Source organism: Leptosomus discolor, chromosome 14, assembly GCF_034619465.1.
Source record: "Leptosomus discolor isolate bLepDis1 chromosome 14, bLepDis1.hap2, whole genome shotgun sequence".
Classification (NCBI taxonomy): domain Eukaryota; kingdom Metazoa; phylum Chordata; class Aves; order Leptosomiformes; family Leptosomidae; genus Leptosomus; species Leptosomus discolor.
Window position 1 is genome coordinate 8,043,423 of NC_141404.1, and position 19,785 is coordinate 8,063,207.

The 19,785-nt window shown below is 44.1% G+C and overlaps 2 protein-coding genes and 1 non-coding gene across 7 annotated transcripts in view; 1 reads left to right on the forward strand and 2 right to left on the reverse strand.

Moving 5' to 3' along the window:
- Positions 1-1,693, reverse strand: part of TRRAP (transformation/transcription domain associated protein) — a 96,463-nt gene extending 94,770 nt beyond the window's left edge. For all 5 annotated transcript variants that reach the window (XM_086473317.1, XM_086473313.1, XM_086473316.1 and 2 more), the window contains exons 1-2: positions 1,594-1,693; positions 1,178-1,227 (exon numbers count right to left, since the gene is read on the reverse strand). In XM_086473317.1, the coding sequence (XP_086329443.1) occupies positions 1,178-1,227; positions 1,594-1,693 (150 nt within the window). The remainder of the gene's footprint in view (positions 1-1,177; positions 1,228-1,593) is intronic.
- Positions 1,304-1,463, reverse strand: LOC147414484 (small nucleolar RNA ZL1). Its single transcript, XR_015183885.1, has one exon. It is a non-coding gene; the product is annotated as a small nucleolar RNA ZL1 (small nucleolar RNA).
- Positions 1,694-3,897: 2,204 nt separating the features above from the next.
- Positions 3,898-14,974, forward strand: TMEM130 (transmembrane protein 130). The gene is made up of 8 exons (XM_086473227.1): positions 3,898-3,952; positions 6,463-6,753; positions 8,666-8,834; positions 9,927-10,096; positions 10,730-10,814; positions 12,694-12,896; positions 13,935-14,047; positions 14,798-14,974. Exons 1-8 carry the CDS (start codon positions 3,898-3,900, stop codon positions 14,972-14,974), a joined length of 1,263 nt encoding a protein of 420 aa, XP_086329353.1.
- Positions 14,975-19,785: the final 4,811 nt, after the last annotated feature.

The following is a 19,785-nucleotide window of genomic DNA, read 5'->3' on the forward strand; positions in this document are numbered from 1 at the left end:
GATGGCAGGTCAGATTAAACAGACAGAAAACTCCACAAAGATATTTTTAGATAGTCACTTATGGTAATACGAAGCTCTGCTTACCCCATGTGCATATAGATGCAGAACTGTCACAGACAACTACTTATTTGTTTATACACACTCAGCAAGGATTAAGCCTTTTAACTTTTTTTTTTTTAATAATACAGTTACACCAGCTCTAAAATTATTATTTCACTGTGCTAACCTGAACTAAACAAAAAGATTCTCTGGTCAGGAAATTCCACCAGTAACTCAGAAACAACTAAAATTGGCACAGCTTTCGACATCGAGGACCTGTTGGACCTAACATTACATAAAGCTTACTTAAAAATACCCAAAGACACTAAACAGGACTACCGTGTGTATTTATGTTTCCGGATCACAAACTAAGCAAGATCACTTCAAATAAAGCAGGTAAGGACAGAGTATGTCACAGTGGTAGCACCTTTGTTTAATCGTAATATAACTAAAAAACTACATTCAAAGAGAAATTACAGTGATTCTAAAATTTTGACCTTATTCTACAAAATCACAAGTTCTCTATAATTTCAGGACCAATGCGTAATAACTAAGCATAATTTCTGCTAACACAGGGTTGGTTTAACCTGTTTCTTACTTTTTTTCTGCTGCTTATCTAAACTTGATGGTCCATCACTATGTAAAAGATGTCACTGAAGCCATCTCCACTCCTCATACCAGATTCTGAATCTGACAACTCCTCCCTCACTTCTATACTATGGAACCACTCAGAGGAATCAGAGGAGCCTCTGCTTCATGATGGCATGACACACATTTGAGCTAAACAAAAAGACAGCTTTAAATATACACATTTCATATCACTCAACAAAATGGAAGAAAAATCTATTACTTCACCTTTATTTATATGCTTACTGAATAAAGACTAGATAGTGAAAGACCTCTTCAAGACCAAATGTTGCAATTCTTCAACAACCTAGCTAATTCCCAAATACAAACCTAAAATCAATGACTCCTAACAATATAAATCATAAGTCCCAAGATACTAACATTAATATTTTAACCACATAACATCAGAAATCAAACCAACATACATTAAGAGCCAGAAAGGCTACCATTGCAGAAGGCTGGGGGGTTTTGGTGGGGTTTTGTTGTTCGGGGGTTTTTTTCATTTATTTACCTCAAAATTCTCACTGACTTCTTGCATCATTTTCAATTTGGTTTCATCAGCTGAAAATGGAAATTCAAGCAAAAAAATTAAATGTAAAACTACACCACGAAGGAAAACACAGGCCCATTGATCAAAGAAGCAATCAGATCTTATCAGTTTAGCAATCACCGCCCAATTGTAAGGTACACAGTTCTCCCAAACAACCGTCACACAACTGCACACGTCACACAACTGCACACGCACACAGCTCGCTCACTTAGGCTCATGCAAGTACTATTCATCACTTTGCTTCCTCAAAAATCAAAACTCAAACAAAATTCGAAGTGAATTCAATACACATTGAATTAACTGTCTAAACAATACTGCAACATTTGTAAAATAAACTGTTGAGGAACTGTAACTTTCAGCAGAGAAAAATAGCTTACGTGTATTGACATCTGTAAGAGCAGCCACAAACTGAAGGTATTTTTTCATCAAAGTGGTTTGGTCCACCACTGTAGGCCCTTGTGCTGAAACAAATGCCATCTTGGAGCAGGAAGGATCAGCTTTCAGTATATAAAATCAAGACCAACACACCTACAAGAAAAAAAAAAAAAAAAAAACAACAAACACTTAGTTTATATGGCTGGTTAACAGCAGCTATCACATCACCTACATCCATTCTGTTGACATACTGAAGACGATACATCTTTTCTAAAATCCACAACCATCGCACGTAGTTAGGCTTACAAACACAATGCCCACCGCGTACAGCACCCGGTATGACAGGAACACGCTTCTAGATACAAGTGGTCACTGGGGTCTTCACACCACAGCGTCAACATTCAGGCGTTTTGTTTGGTTTCGTTTCTCCCCACAGCAGCAGCAGGCTCGGGGTGCTCCCGGCGCCCCTCGCCTGTCAGCCTCTGCCTTCCACCCGGCCGGGTCCCAAACCCACACCTACCCGTGGACGCACCCCGACAGGACTCACTCCCAGAGATGCCAGAAGTTGTCCTGCCGCCACGAGCTGTCTTTCTCGCTCGTAAAGAAACCTGAAATCAACTTCAGCTTGAAAGACCGGCAACCCCTCTCCTCACTTCGGCGCTTTCCCGTCAGCTCTCCCGCACAGCCCACTTCAGCCCAGCCGCCCTTCACGGCGCCCGCCGCGACCAACAGCTGGGGGTGCCCCGCAAACACCCCCACCCAGTCCGCCCGCGGCTGCCCCAGGGCCGGGGCGCTGCCCACCGGGCCCCCCGTCCCCTTACCTTCCCCGCCGCGGAGCTGGTCGCCACCGGGTCGCTCCCCGCTTCCAGGGCGCCATCACGCCGACCCCATCCCTGCCGAGGCGCCCGCCCTGTGAACACGGGCACCCGTGAACAGCTGCAACAAGGCTTCTCCGCCGTCCCTCAGCCCTCCCGGTTCCCCTCCTCGGCCCAAGGCCTCCGACCGCCGTACTGGCGGGGAGCCGGCCCCTTCCTCCGCCCCGCAGGCTGCGCCGCGCCGGGCCTCGCCTCCCGCCGCTTCGCTTCACCCCGCGCCCAGGCCCGAACCCCACCGAGGCGCTGCTGCCGCCGCCCCAGCGCTCCTCACCCCGCGGCTCCCCAGGCTCGGTCGGCCTTGGCCCCCCAGCTCCCTCCTTTGTTGCTCCCCGAGGCCGGCAGCAGCGAAGGGGCGCAACGGAAGCTCCGGAGCCCAGTTCCGGCCGCCTCCTCCCGCTAACCCGCCTCCCGCGCATCTCCCCGGGCGGAGGCGGGCGCTGGGGCCCGCGGCGCCGCCCAGTCCCCTCATCGCTCCCCAGCACGGCACGGCCGGCAACGCACGGTCGCCTCAAGCCCTGCCGGCCGAGGGGGCTTCCCCTCAGCTAGGAAAGGCGCCCGCCAGGTCCCGCCACCGCCGGGCCGCGCTGCCTGCAGCGAGGCCGGCCGGCCCCATCCCTCCCCTGAGCCCCGGGGTCTCCGCTGATGCAGCGGCCGCCAGACGCGCCGCCGGTAACAGCAGGCGAGGAGTTACCCCGGGCAGGCCCGGCCGCCCCCCGCCGAGGACCCGCCCGCCGCTGCAGCCGCGACCCGGCGGCGCTCCGGGTGAGCGGCGGCGGGATCAGCCCCGCCGCGCCGGGGAACCGGGAGCAAAGGCGGTGGAGGGGGCTGATCCGTACCGAAAAAAAAAAAAAATGCAGCCAGGAGCATGAAAGGGCTTCGAAAAAGAACTTTAAAAAGCCCTGCACTGTGTTGGTGCGAGCCGCTCTCCTGGCCCTCTCCAGAGGCTCCTGCTGCACACGCCGGTACGGGCTCCTTACGGAGAGCTGCCGGCCTGGGCGCGGAGCCACCGGGTGACCGCATCCGCACTGCCCGTGCCTGCGGCGTCCTCACACCACTAGAGCTTCAAAGAGACTTTGGCTTTGCCGTGTCAGCCACCAAACCAAAATACAAACTCTTTTTCCAAACGCTCACCCGCTCAGAACTGTCCCACACCCCCCGCAGACGGGCGGCATTTGTGCTTTTTATTTATTTTTAAAATCCCCGGCGTTTTTTGCAGCAGCCCGTTACGTTGGCAACACGGCCTCGCAGGAACTTCCCCCGGGAGAGGCTGGTTGGGTGCTGCCGCGGGGGAGCGTCCCGGGGGCGCGGACGGAGGTGCCGCAGTAGCGCGGGCGGCCTCGGGGACAGCGCTCGGCCCCAGCGCGGCGACACCAGGCCCCGGCCCCGGTCCCCGCCCGGCGGTGCCTGCCCATGGGCCCCGCCGCCCCGAGGATGCTGCGGCTGATCTGCGTGGTGCTGCTGCTCGGCCGCGCCGCCCCGGCGGCAGGTAAGGGGCTGCCGGTCTGCGCTGTCATCGCCGCCGGGGAGCGGGCGAGGGGGGTGAGGGCAGCTGCGGCGGCGGGGCGAGGCGGGCAGAGCTCAGGCGTGAGCTGCTTTACTTGGAGGGGGTGGTCTCCTGCCCGGGCTTGCTAGCCACCACAGGGGACGGAGGCAGCTCCGGGCAGCCTCTCGCCACCTCAGACTTCATTCTCAGACGCTGCGACCTTGGTGCTTGCAGTGAAGCTGTGGCATCCCGGGGAGCCAGGGTTCTCCTTTGCACTTCCTAACCCAAAAGCTGCACTCCTGCTTCCTCTGCTGACCCAGCGCAGTGGATCGCAAGGCACTTGAGCAGCTTCTGGCTCTCGTTATGGTCGTCTGGCTGTGCTCCATTCTGCAAAGAGAGGTTGGAGGGGTAGAAGAAATCCCTGAATTGGATGAGATGTTTTACTCCACTAGTGACTCACTGGGTGACCTTGGGTTAGCTGCTTAATCTCCAACTGCTGCAGCTGTTGGGCTTCAGTATGGCCCTGGTTTGTAAACTGTGATAACCTCCAAGGTGAAGTGCTGGATAAGCATGAAGTAGCTGGCTATTTTTTCCCAAGTTCTGACAAAACAAAGCGGAGGGTAGCCTGAATGTTCTAGACACCTGAAACCTCTCTGTGCCAGATTTCATCAAATCACAAGCATTTCTCCATTAACTCAAAAATCTCAACTCAGGGCCGTTCCTTGTGTTGTGAAATGTGAACAGTGGAGTACTTGCTCAGGCAGTAATGTTACAGTTATTTCTCACAGTCCTTTTGCATGCAGATTTGCTCAGCACCTACGATCTGTGAAATAAAATGTGGGCACTAAGTAGATGCTTTAGGTTCTCCTTCCACCCCATCCCAAGCTGTTGGCTGCAGGAAAGGCAGCACAGGGGTTAGCTGATCCCAGTGCTCCCTCCATATTACAGTCAATGGATGAGCAAGAAATGCAACTTCTGAAGCTCAAAGATTCAGGTCCCTGTTAGCAATCTAATGTCTGCTGAAACAGAGAAGGAAAGTCACCAGCATGAGAACCCCCACAGCTCTACTGCTCTGCCTAGCATTGCCCCCTTGCTTGCCAGTGAGAGGACAGACCAGGCAGAGAGCTGATGCAGGGAGGGAACGTGCTCCATGTTGGAGGCAAACAATCAGATCCTGTTCCCAGCCCTGCCCCAATTCACAGCTTTCAGTAGTTGTTGCCTTTCCTTTTGTTTTGGGGTTCTGGGGTTGTTTTTTTGTTTGTTTTTAACACATGCAGGTCATTTAATCTTGTTGCACTGCTATTTTGGGGCAAAATTGAATGTACCCTTTCCATAAAACCCAACCTCACTCAGGCTCTGCCCATTGCAGTAGTTGTAAGAGCTGAAGTAGGTAGCTTGTGTAAACATGGCAGAGAAGATAACAGTGAGCAATCCAGAGCAGTGGGGGTGGTTCAGTATCACAGGGCCTGCACTTCTCATGCCTTGTTTCATAGAATCATAGAACAGTTTGAGTTGGAAGGGACTTTTAAAGGCCATCTAGTCCAACCTCCCTGCAATGAGCAGGGACATCTTCAGCTAGATGAGGTTGCTCAGAGCCCTGTCCAACCTGACCTTGAATGTTTCCAGGGATGGGGCATCTACCACCTCTCTGGACAGCTTGGGCCAGTGTTTCACCACCCTCATCATAAAAAATCCCCTCCCTCTACCTGCTGGCCACACCTCTTTTGATGCAGGCCAGAATACGGTTGGCCTTCTGGGCTGTGAGTGCACATTGCCAGCTCATGTCCAGCTTTTCATCCACCAGCACCCCCACATCCTTCTCAGCAGGGCTGCTCTCAATCCTTTCAGCCCCCAGTCTGTATTGATACAGGGAGTTGCCCTGACCCAGGTGCAGGACCTTGCACTTGGCCTTGTTGTACCTCATGCAGTTCACATGGTCCAACTTCTCAGGCTTGTCCAGGTCCCTCTGGATGGCAACTGATCCACCACTGGGGCATGGTACACATTTCATTTACATTGGGGTTTTTGGTCCTTTCCTGAAAAGAAAGTCAATGGTGAGCCACAGAGAAGAAGCAGCTGGTACTGATGGGCTTTTGCTCAGTTAGGAGGAAGGTGGGTGAGACTTTCTTCCAGTAGCTGGAAGCTTAGTGACCATGTTAGATCATTAGTGGCACTGAACCTACAGACAGTGCTCAGCTCTGCCTATATCAAAGTTATTGTGATGTTCTAGCCTGAAGTTCCCTTCTACTATTAACTTTCTTAGGACTCAGCTTAACATGTTGTTTAATGCTGCTTTTTTGAACTCCTATACACATGTAACAGTTTCTGGTCCAAGTTTTTAAAAGGTAAAAAAAAAAAAAAAAAAAAGGCAGCAAAGTCTTTGCTGGGTTGAGTGTCATTGTGAGTCACGTAACTACAGCTGACTAGTTAAAATGTGTAAATAAATAAATAAAATAAAAAATGCAATACAACAAGGTTTGAGTTTATGGTTTTTTTTCTTCTGATTTGCACAGAGGAGTATGGTCTGGAAATAACCAACAATGGTCCCATCACAACGGGAGCTCAAGCTACTGTTCACGCCAGTCTAAGTATCAAGAATGACAGTGTCACATCAAACTTGTATCACTTTAACTGGATTTATGCTCCTCTGATTCTGATAGAGAAATCCGAGCAGCGGTTCAGCTCTGTAATTAATGTGACTGGTGGATTTCCTGGGACTTTTCTTGTATCTGTCTGGGTGACTCACAGAAACTGTTGGTTATGTCGGCCAATTGCTAGAAATGTCACCGTGCTTCACGTTACAGGTAAAATGGCTTTACAACTTCTACGTCTTCAGGAATTCAGTATACATCAGGATGCTTGCTGCCTTTGCTAGCATTAGGAAAATGAAAACCAGGTGTAAATAAGGATTCTGCCAACAGAGTTTGATTTGTGTAAAGCTTTGATTGAAGGTGGGTTTGGATGGCATTGTAATGACTGGGCCGTGCTGTAGTCTACCTACATCCAGGAGGCAAGTGTGATCCTGCCCGTGTTTTACTGCCTGTCACTTAGAGAAACTGAACTAGAAATCAAGATACTTCAGTAGCTGCAGTTCACACATCAGCATTGTTCAGTGATGTCCAGACTCCTAAAACAGTGCTTCCTGGGCTGCTACTGCTTCCCAGCATTTCTAGTCCTAAAATTAGGATGACCAGCAGCAGTGACAATCTACTGATTTTCTCTGTTGCATGACATAGCAGAAACTTAGGCCATCAGCACGACAGAGCCATTACATTTTCTTTTAAAGTTCTGACTGAGCATACTGAAATTGGATGTGAAGGCAGGGCTACGTTTCCAAATATTGCTAAGTGCAATTCCAGCTTACTGGGAGTATTGTAACCGTAAATATGCATTTTTGACAAATTGACCAATGGTGTGATATGGTTAACCTAATCTCTGATACAGGGATTCACATGAAATATCACCTGACAGCTTCCCACAATCCCTTCTTTCGGAGACTGGTAACCACATCCTTCCAACCCCACGCCCCAGTGCTCTATTTCCACACTCCAAAATAGACCCAGCTCCCAGCCAAAGTAAGGATGTGCATGAGCACGAGAGAACTAACCATAGGGCATAGCTGACATTTTGGGGAATAGCTGTTGAGATTTTTCTTTGAGGAACACCAGCCTTATTGGATAAGTCTTTATAAAAGCGTACAGGAGATCTTTTCTCTCTTAAGAACTTCTGCCTTGCTGAATATCTACTTATTCCTTTCTCACTTTGCACTGTCATATTCTCATGCCATGAGCAAAAGGGATACAAGCTTTCTATAGCTGTACAAGGTGAGATGCCGTTGTACCTTTCTGCCTTCCCCAAGAAAGAGCAACCACAGAGGCTTCACAGGGGCCCAAAGGTAGTTGCCAATAATTCATATAAATTACAACTCCAGTTAGTTCTGCATTTCAAGCCCCATTCTGAAGCAGTAATTGTGATTCTTATTTGTGCATCATGAAGAGAAGAGTTAACCAGATTTAATAAATTGTTAGCAGGGTAAGAGTTTGTTACTGGTAGTTAATATCCCATTAATTTTATATTGAGATGATAAGTGTATCATCATAATACCTCTTTATTCATAGGTTAGAGAAGGTTTTTTTTTAGATCAGCCTTTTGCAGTCCTTGCAAACAAACTTGAGCATAGGACGTCTTGCAGACATCAAAATTTCAGCCTTTCTCTATTCAGAATATATAACACATTTGTTATTCATAGTAGTCAACATTTCATTTCCATGGAAGTAGCTAAAACTAAAAAACTAAAACCAGCAACACAAAAAACCCACAAAATGAACAAACAAAAACCACCATCCCAAACATGAAGGGCATGTATACTGGTTTGATTCTGAATCCTTTTATCTAGATACTTGATGCTAACCCCAGTTCTTTTAAAATCAAGTGTAAAAATCGATATTGACCTCAATCAGTCCAGGATTATTTCCTTAGTCCTATTAGAAGCTTTATCATGACCCATTGTATAACCCTAAATAAGTAATTTAATCTCTCTGCCTTGCTAACACATGTAATAATAGTAAGTAATAGATATAAAATACACTTAACCGCTTCGACTAGGACACAGAAAGACTTCTGTGGTACATTTTAAATAATGTTTTGACACTCACACAGAGCATGCTATGAAAATAATATATGCTGTCATCCTTTTTCCACCTTATTATTCTGCAGAATTTATCACAGGGAATCTTACCATTGCCCAGATAGAAGACAGTAGTTTTATCACACGTGGTTCTAGTTCCTCCACGGGCTCCGTGACTCGGATTTCTTTCTGTCTTCATGACCCAAGTCATTACTTCAAGTCAGCATCATTTGTCTACAACTGGAATTTTGGAGATGGGTAGGTGTGGTTACTTTGTTCGCTTTAATGAGTATTCAAGATGGCTCTGATTCAGATGGCATTTAGGGAAAAATCCTGATCAAATCACAGGACAAAGCAAACGTCTTTGTCAGTCGGTACACTCTTAGGATGTCGACCAGGTGAATTATGAAAACTTTGTCACAGAAGTCACTGTATACTCACAAAATGGTGATGTTTTAAAGACCTAAATTTCTTGTTCAAATATATGCTTAGGTGTACTACTGTGTGTGTAATGAGTTGAGCTGAACTGAATGAACTGGAAAAAGTAATTTATTGTAAATTGTTATTTTAAAACATCATTACGCCTGTAGATCTCCATTAGCAGGTGGTTGTTTTTGTTGAATATGTGAATAATTTGTGTGCTTGAGGAAATTGGAAGCAGGATGCTGTCTTGTGGTTGGTCAGCTATAACCAGCTACCCATAAATATATACCACAGCTTGGGTGAGGAGCATTTGAAAGTGGCTAGGTCTCTCAAATAATATGGAGGGGGACATTAACGCACACCTAATTCTTACCTAATAAAAAAAATGGAGAGGTGGGGGTGGAACAACATAGTTCAAACCCATCAGAAGTAAAACCATGGGTAAAGCCACTCTGCAGTAGGGAGGAAAAAAGACCTTTAGTTATTTTTCCTTTCTGAGGATGAACGTATGTCCAATACAAATAAGCGTATGCAAAGAGAAATGTAAGCTTTAGTCCTTAAATACTAAATTTTTTCTTCCTTTCTTCTTAGTCCTTCAGTTAGCTTGTAGTCCACCGGCTGTAAAGGTAGTTTTCATTATTTACTGACTATTCTTATTCTATTTTGTGAATTCTTTTAGCATTATATTTAATTTCTTTGATTAAAAATGCATAAATATACTCTGGGTCTTATACTGATTGTAGTTCTATTGGTAATGCCACAGACATTAATCCTCATGGATACAGACATAGAGTCGGATTAGAATCACAGCCGACAGTAGCATTGCCTATAACAAATATATTAGAGCTTATCCCTTTTTAAATAAGAAATATGCAAGCACTTAGTAAAAGGTGGTTTTGATTCTAAATCTTCCGATGTTGCACATAGAGTTTATCAGATTACCAAGGAACCCTTTGTCTACTATAACTGCTCTACCATGGGGAATCGCACAGTGCATCTGAAAGTCATAGCTGAATGGGAGCAGCTTGGAAGTGTCATACACGATAGAGAAACGGTGCAGAAAACTGGTGATTTTACCACTGCTCTGGAGCTGTTAGGTAATTATAAAACATTTTGCATATTCAAAACAGAACTTGCTATATATGTTCAGATACAATCTAGCTTTAATGGGATCGTACAACTTCAGCCTTGTTTCACGTGCAAGAACTGATCAACATTACTCAACAAAGAGTTCCACTGCAAAATGGACTTTATGCTGTTCTAGTGCAGAAAAAATGGGGGGAAGTATATAAAATCTTCTGTTTCTTTTTCATTTACCAAAAGTTTTGCTGTCTCATATACGCTTAAAACTTACAATAAAATGTTTACTGTAACTTATGGGGGACTTGTTTATTTAATTTGTGCCAGCTGTCCCTAAAAAATGGATTAGTTAAAATAAGCATTAGGAAAGTCTCATTGATTTGATCAGCTTCAGGAGTAAATAAACACGTAAGTAAAAATATAAAGGATTAATAAAGTAGTTGGTTATATATTAAAAAGAAATTACAAAAAATTCATAAAACTTTTAACAACTCTACTGGTAGATTTCTTTTTTGGGTGTGAAGCAAGTATTATTATTTGTGTGACCAATGGAGCTAAAACCTGTGAAGTCTATGAAAACAAACCTTCACTTGAAAAACAGTGAATGCCAAGTTTACGGGTGGAGTGTGAACTTCTTTTCTTCCTCTCAGATGCTGTTAAAAGTATTAATGTAGTAGGCTCCAGAGAGACTCACGTTATGGAAAACTTGAATTTATCTCTTCATATCAATGGCACGTAAGTAGCAAACACAACTTCTTTCCCCAAAGGCATTGTTTATTTACTTATTTTCCCCCACTGTTTCCTTAAAATAGTCAGTTGCACCCCACAGAACTGTTTCTTAAAACAAAAAAGAAATGTCCTTTGAACAAAATATTGTTGAATATTGCTTTTTCCTGACTTGAAATACCATGAACTCTAAGAGCCTGAAAGAGTCTGCATCTTTACAGAAAAGTAGAATCCTCCTATGTAGATCAAATGTTATTTTTATATCTTTGTAAAGAGAATGTTAAAACAGAACTAACCAAAGGAAGATAGTGGGATTTTAAAACTTCCTTCTGAATTTTTCTCCTTGACCAATTTCCCCACCATTAAATTAAACTGTATTCAGAGTCATATTGTATAGCAGCGATCCTTGACTGGCACATGAGAGTAAGGGGTTTGGGGAATAATTTTGGCAAAGTTAAGATTACCACAAGATGAATAAAACAGAGAGGCTCCATGCAGTTGAGCATTATAGGAATATAGTGGAGTCATGAGCACCCTGATCCTAGAACAAACTCTCAAGCTGCAGTTTTTAGAACACATCAGAGCTTTTTTGTATGGCAGAAGCATTTTAAATACCACTGAAACACTCAGGAAAGCTCCTTCACCATAAAAACTCCATGACCACAGAAGTGATTTATTTTCCAGAAGAGTAACACTTTCACATTCTGCTACTGGGAGCTGTTTAGGCTAATACTGTATTTAAAAAACAAACAAACAAAAAAGGCAGGACTGTTAGTAGGGATGTAGGATGAAGCAAGCAGCACCCAACGCAGAGTCATTTGCCAAAGGCTTAAATAGTCCCAGTAGACAAAGCAGCACACTTTGTTTTCAGAAAGTGAATGGCACATTGGCAGGAGTGGGAAGTGGAGATGGCATACCAGTAAATATGAACAGCCAAAAACCGTTACAGGCAAACCTGAGATCCCTAAAAGCAGGCTTGGCTTTAGGATGGACAATGTCTGCCAGACCTAACCTCCTAGCAACAGGGCTGGGACTGATGCAAGAGAAGTTTATGATAGAGAAGAATGACAAAAGCTTGAGAGATGGATCATCAAAGACAAATCTAGAAAGTGAGCTAAACACATAAACATGCTTTCTTTAGCAAAGAATGTCCTAAAGAGATAAGGAACAAAATACTAATAAGATGGGGTAAAGAAAAAGCTCTATCTGTTGTCAGAATCAAAGTCCATGGTGCATAAGGTGAGTCCAAGTAGAATCAGTTAGATCAAGGGTCTGAAAGTGTAAATATAAGTCATCAACTAGACATGGTGAGAAGACACATGGCCATAAAGCGGATTGCACCTAGATTGCTTGGTGGCAATAAAAACCTTTTTGTTATTTTAAGGGAGTACTGTGATCCTTGCAATTTATTTACTTTTTCCAGCTACTAATCCATTGTAGAGAGCTCATCTTACATTCTTTCCAGTTTTGCTTGTGGGGTTTTTTTAATCAGAAAAGTCTTGGGTGTGCTTCAGTAGCACAGACAATGATTTCTTCTGTGTGAGAAAAACAGAAAAAACAACCTATACTCCCTTGGAAGTGCAGGAAAAAAAGATTCCTTTTATCTTTACAGGGCTATGGGGTTTTCAGCACACAATGGCCTATCTCTGACCCACACAGGTATTCAGCTCTGAGCTGAAAGGCTTGGTTTTATAGAGGCATCACAAAGAACTTTTTCAATTGACAAATGCTATAAACCAGTTAGTTACTTCTCTGTTTGTATTTAGATTAACTTCATTGTTTTCAAAATTATTATGCTATTTTAACCAAGTGATTCGTCAGCTCTTAGCTGAAATTTTTGCAAAGTTTTCACCTTTTTTTATTTTTCTTTTCCCTCTTGTCATTTCAGCCCGCCGCTGGCATTATGCTGGCTTATAAAGTCCGAGTGCATTCCTCTTGAAGGTGAAAAATGCCATCTGGTGGTGATTAATGGCTCCTGCTACAATCTCAGCCATACCTTCAGTGATGCTGGGCAGTATTGCCTCAGCGTCAGAGTGGAGAACGGCGTGACGATGCTGCAGACGTACCATAAAATAAAAGTATGGCCAACAGGTGAGGAGCAGCTAGTCTGAGCAGCACGGAAATTCCCACCGGTCAGGGAACCGACAGTCTCAAACATGTCGGGACGATTACAGACTAACCAGCCTGCAAATGAGGTTTCTGGAAACTGGTATAGAACCCTGAAAGCGTATGAAGGAGGAAGAGAAAGGAGAGCCTATAATGTGCTACTGCAATTGCACTGAGCTTCTTGCATCCTGCTGAACCCTTAGTCTCAAGAGTCTTGAAGTTAATGAGTTTCCTGGGAAAGCTGAGTTACTTAAATCACGTATTTTTCAGTTTAAATAGTCTGGCTCTTGTAGTTAGAGAGGATATCTAGGAAAACATATGCACCTGTAACACTCCCTTAATTAAGCAGTCTCAATTCTTTTTGTTTAGGTTAGTTACGAGGTTTTTTAAGGGTAGATTTTTCTAGGCCTCCGATTTATTGCAGGTTTCTGTCCCTCCAAGCAGCAATCTCTGCTGGCTCCCCCACGCATGCTCACACATGCCCCTCTTGGGTCCCTGAATCATCTGAGAAAGTGGTTTGAAGAAGACCTGACCAGAGGACACCCAGGCTGTGATACAGAATGGTTGTACCATCTCACTCTGGGCCAGCACTTGTGTACAGACAGGGCAGCTCACTCCAGAAGGCACCAGTGTGCATTCAGGGCTAAGTGTGCAAATCCTCTTTGCTGGAGGCTGCTAGCTGCTGTGAAGATGAGGTTTCTTCCTGTCCTCTTGGAGTACCACAGGGGTAGGTACAAACACCCTGGGGAGTTAGGGCTAACATAGGGTGGGGGGTTTTAGGCTGTTTGAGGGAAAAGAGGGGTAAAAAGGGAAAGACCCTTATAACCTTACAACCCTGCATTCCCACTTCTGAGATTTCAGAAAGACCTGAAGTGATCTGGGCTGAAAAGTTTGTTCCCTGTTACACATACGTGCTTTGTTCTAAAAATACAAAAACTTACCCTAAAACATCGTTTCCTTCTCACTATTGCCTCTGCTCAGTGTATTGTATCACTCAGAATGTGCCCTTGTGCTCTTTCCTAGGGATCCACCCGGCTTTCTTTGTCCTGCTCTGCATCGCTCTGGTTTCAGTGATGCTAGGACTGGTGCTGTACACAACCTTTCGAAGTAACACACAACAAAAAGATCTCGTGGAGGTATTCAGTTACTCTTACTTTGAGCTGGGATAGTAATTAGATACCTTTCAGCCATGTCCCTTCTTTAATCCCCAGACAAACAGAGCAGGAGGGAGCGTTTACCTGGTATGTCTGATCTGTTCCATGGAAAAATCTGAACAGTGTAAGCAAACACTTCAAGCAGCAGGCACGTTTCTGGCTTGTTGTGGAGAACTGTAACTATAATTCAAGTTGCCAGGGCTATCATGGGCAGTTTGTTAATATCCCCAAGCAAGTGCTTGCATTGAAGTATCCCTTCAAGAGGATCTACCTCAGAGTGGTTACATGAAGGAAAGCAGGGGGATGGTGAGAGAGGATACAGGATAGTAAAAAAGGGTGCGTATGTTACCTAAAGCAGCACTAAATTGTCACCTGACCCTAGTATGTGACTTTTATCTCCCCAGCTCCCTTCCATCTCTGGTGTAGCTTTCACTTGCTGCATTTTCGTGTTTGTAATATGCATGAGTTCCTAAATCAAAAGCAGCTTTCATGCCCCTCTTGAAAGTACCTAATACACCTTGCATCATGCCACAGTATGAATAATACACCTCTAGAAAGACTGTCTGTGAGCCATGGTGCAGCAGGTATAAACCAGAAGTCTGATTAAAGTTGATGACTGACTGAAACTGGTTGAGGACCAAGTGCCACTTCTGGCCCAAAGTATTCTTGCTGCACTCACCTGAGCCAGGAGCACTCAAATTAGAAATTATCTCTTTGATGTTCCTTTTCCAGGTAGCTGACTTTGACTTTTCTCCACTGTCTGATAAAAACCTGTCTTCTCATTCGGAGTCAGGCTGTGGCCAAGTATGTTGCAGATCATGTTTTCTTCAGTCATCTCAAGAAGCTGCCAGCGAGAATCATGAACTTCTACATTCTTTTTACAAGCCAGTCAAAATGTACACAGTGTGAAGAACCCAACTGCACTTTGATTACACTAACTGCGGAGTTTAACTTTCTCACTTATGATCAGTTAAAAGCCCAGTGCTGCATGAATGGTTTGGTTTTGCCAATGCAATGAGGTTAACCACTAAGTCCAGCACCTGAGCGTTTCATTCTCTGAACTAAAAAAAAAAAGCAAGCCCTGAAACATGGTAAAAGTAGCTTTGTATTTTTAAATTACACGGGTGTGTACATTTACAGCTGTAAATGCAGCATTTTATTCTTATGAAAGATTTTTTTATGTGCAGGTTTGCTAAACTCTCTACCTCTTGTGATTTTTCTGTTCCTTCTACTGTCTGTTTCAAAGAAGAAAGTGCTTAAGACAAACATACCTCTCTTTCCTATGTTATAACAATATTACTGGAAATAGAAATCACCAAAAATGCTGTTGAATGTGTATTTGTTCTGAAAAGAAACTGACTTGTCCAGGTTGAAAACGGCCTAGGTGCCTCCAATGAACTAGACTACCTAATTATGTTGGGGATTTTTCCTCCTGTCTTAAAAGACCCCTTTTTTAAGTTAATGGGCTTCTGTGGGACTGTAGCAGCTGGTGACCTGCTCATGGAGAGCTAGCTGCTAGCAGTAGTTTTGTGGGATCACAGCATGTGCTGTAGAAGGCTCCACACCTCCAACACTTTGTGAAGTAGTACAGCACTCTAATCTGTATAAGTAGCTTTTTTTTTCAGACTGTTAATTCTTCTTTTCTTTCTCATATCACTACACAGCTAGTCACCAAAGCTCCTCTTCCAAGTTTCAAATAACCAGCAGCTCATAGTTGCTCAGCAAAACATATTCAATTCAAATTCAATGTCCATGTTCAAGGCCATATAAACTCCATGCCTGTTGCAGACTATCGTCTACTATCAGCTTCCTGCTCGGTCAGGCTTTGCCCCCTGCTACCAGGCATTTCAGAGTACCCTGGAGGCTTTTAAACAAAAGTGCCTTTGTGGCATTTTTTTTTTTTTCTAATGTGACATAGCTTCCCCACCTCTGTTTTAAAGCCTATGGATATCGTGGGCTTTGGTTTTTTTCAAGAATGACGTAATTTCGCAAATGCACTGATTGTCTGAATGTGAGGGGGTTTACCGTGAGGTTTTTGGGGTGCTCATCTCACACATTCAACTTCTACATTTCCTCAGAGAAGCCCAGAGCTTCAGTTTCTCTGTGAACAAAATCTCAGAAGGGCTTTGTTAATTAACTCAATACATTCAAAATAGAATAGGATCATCTAAGATAAGAAATGATCCAGTAAACCCAAGTTTTTGTCAAAAAGTCCTTTCCAAGGCAGAACTTCCGACTTTTTTTCTAAAGAGAAATTGTATTTATAAACAAGCTTGTTGATTAGGAGTGGTCTCCTTTATATTCCCTCTCAGTGCTCTGATGTCAAGCACTTATCTTCAGTCACTGTTAAAAATGTGCCTCTCCTTAGCAAAGAAGCTATTGGTTTTGAGAGCTTCAGTTTTATCGCTTCTTCCTGAGATCCCGGCCAACTGAGCCACTGCCAAAGGTACATGACTTGTTCTGGGATATCAGTGTGTTCTGTAAATGGCTACACGGTCCTTGGGCACTCGAAATAACCGAATTCTGATGTGAAAAATGCAACTCAGAGTGAGGGTGGCCCTAGACAGACTGCACAGTGGCTCTCTGCAGCCTGAAGTTTAGTTTGGGCTTCTTCTTTTACAATGTTTGTGACAGACATGTGACCGTTGCTGCTATAATACATCTAAAGGCAACCACTTGGCACACTAATGAATGCGTGAAAAGCGCTTTCTTTTCCATACTGCACTCCTAGCAAAGGCAATAACTGTGAGAGAGCAGACTCCATTATAGGTACCTGAAACAGGGGTCATTTGGGTTGGAGGAAGATCATAACCAAGGAATAAGACCTATGCTCTGCCCCATTTTGCATTAATACCCAGTTGATCCAAATGGTATCACGGGGTGTTAGGCCACAAGATGCCTCTATGCTCTCCCCAGTATATCTGAGCTGAGATACAAGTGATCATGGCAAACCTGGCTAAAGTGGATATCAACCCATAGTCAAAAAGAGGGACATGGAGTTAGTAAAATGAAAGACAGGCCTATGGAAACCCCCCATTTCCTGTCGAGGACAACAGAGCAAATGTCCTTCAGAAGAGTATTCGCTCTTATTCTCTTCCTAAAATGAACAAAGGATGACAAAGGAGTCAAATGGTTGAGAAGGGTGGAAAAGATAAAGTGCTGCAAAGTGGAAAGTCAACACTATCAAATGGAAGTGGAAGACACTGTTCAAGAGCAGTCAGAAAAGACTAGAGGTTAGAAAGACAGACATCTCTTGCAAAAAATAAGCAGTGGAGAAAGTACACTTAAAAGGGCATGTCAAGAAGCAAATTAACCAAGAAAATTTAAACAACCTTAACAAATTGAGGTGTAAGTATGAGAAATATTCACATGAACATGTTCCTGAATCCAATATGAAACTGCTTCCTGCGCAAAAGACTGATCTGTGGGTTCAATAAATGCATCTGAAACTGAAGACAAAAGGTAATTGAGCAGTTCAGGACATAGCAAGGAGATTAGTGGGACGTAACATGGATCAGCAGGAGGATTCATTTTGTTAACCTTAGAAATCAATGACCTGGAAAAAGGAATGTTCAGCAAAATGATGAAACTCACTGATTCAAAACAAGAGTCCAGTAAGTGCAAAGCCAAAGAGCGATTAAATTCAGGTGATAAGCAAGAGTGTGAGCAGATAAGAAGTTTGTGCAATGAGAATGATTTACAAGGAAATGCATTTGAGGACAAAAATGTTCTGGAAAGGCATAGTATAAAACACACAGTAAAGCAAAAGAGTTTTTGTTATTCTGTAATTTGTCGCATAAACTATGGTACTACTTATGCAGTGGATGTGGGGACGAATTAGCCGTTTTAGCTTAAGAGCAGAGCGTAAGGCTCAGTGGCTGAATGGGTCAAGGCTGAATTCTGTCTTTCACCTCTGGAAAGCAGATTACACAGCCCAAGCTGTGACAACAGTTTGAATTCCCAAGACCTCTATTGCATTTGCTGGATGCTGTAGGAATGGAAATTGTTTCAGTAAGAGGAAGGTGAAGAACTTCATATTTAAATACTCAGCGTTATTATTAGATATTCAGCCAACACTTCACCTTGATTTTGGAGAGCCAGTGCCAGTTTCCGTGGAAACTGCAGTGCTATCCTGCAGCTGTCACAAAATTGTTTAAATTCTGCACATCTCAGCTTTGACAGCACACCAAGCACTACAAATGTGGATTTTTAAATGGCAGCCACCAACGTGGGGAATGCAGAAATTCCAGAAACTTCTTTCAGAGCTGGCTATGCTCATCCTCAGCGTGCATAATTCCTACAGCAGCGTGCATAAGGAGAGCAGTCGCAGCATATCGTGGGTTTTGTACAAAATACCATAGCTGCACAACAACTGACACAACCACAAGAGCAAATTATACTACAGCACTAGTGAAAGACTTCCCCAGCCAAATAAATTTCTAATGCATTTAGTCACAGCAGTCCTGGGAGGCAGGGAAGTGATATTATCACCGTTCACAGGAGGCAAAAGGGAGCCATATAGAGATATGGAGCTTGTGCGTGCAAAGGCAGGTGTAGATGCCTGCATAAAATTCAAGATTAAAAAGATTAAGGAACACACAGACCGTCTACCTAATCTTGGTTCTTTTTACAGTCCGTGGAGTGAGGTAAGCACTACATTCAGGTTACCTTTTGCAGACACTAACGTAGATAATCGCGCCTACCTTAGCTCTAACAAGGAGCCAGGGCACAGTACACGGGGTGTGGAGTTGCGCTTTGTGGACTGCACAGCAGGTGTCTCCCGCTGCACAAGAATATTTCCACAATCTTACACTCCCACGACAGCAGGCGTGAGCCACTGCTAAGACTTCCAGTGAATATTTTTATGCACGCCTCGCTGTGGCCTGTAAGCTAAATGCACAACCAGATTCAAAAAAGATGCACATTATTCACAAGACAAGTACCGTAGTTTTGGGCACCACCCCAAGCAACTATGAGAAGTGACTCAGTGTCGATCACTACACAGAGAAATGCTTGCCCTGCACGGGGCGAGCCCTGCATCCCTCACTGGAAGGCGATGGATGGGCAGACTGAGCAAGTTGTGTAGGCAGCAACACTCCCGAGAGAGAACTTTCTGTACTTAATCCAATACCCTTTTCCACAGTCCCTTGTGTCAGTGGGACACATGCTGCATGATTAGAAACTGATGGGACTGACTGAATGAAAACAGTATCGCTTTCCATAAAGGACAGTAACTTCACAGTTACTTAATTCTTAAATTAAGGAAATTGAAGAAGAAAGCAGCCCTCAGTATAAAACACAGCTGAGTGTAAACGTTTCTTGAAATCACCTGGCAGTCCCTATTGCTTCAGTGGAAGGTCTGAGAAACAGGGAAGCAGAAGCAGCAACAAACAGGCACATTCTGGTTTAATAGCTCTATAAGCTCAGTCCTTCCTGGTGGTATAAATTAGGACTTTGTCATTTAAAGCATCTTTTCAGCTACGATTCAGATACACAGCACACAGCCATAAAGATACACAAACCACAGCAATAAAAGCTCTCTTATCTGGTCGACAGCGTGTGCTTAATAGCAAAAAATAAATATTATGCCATAGGTTTTTCACGTCTTTTCAGTTTCCTGTCCTTAATCTATTCTTCTTTCATTAGATGCAAAGTACTTATAATATTTTGAATTAAATCAAAAAGGAAAAAATACCCTAAAAAATCCAAATGCACTTGCT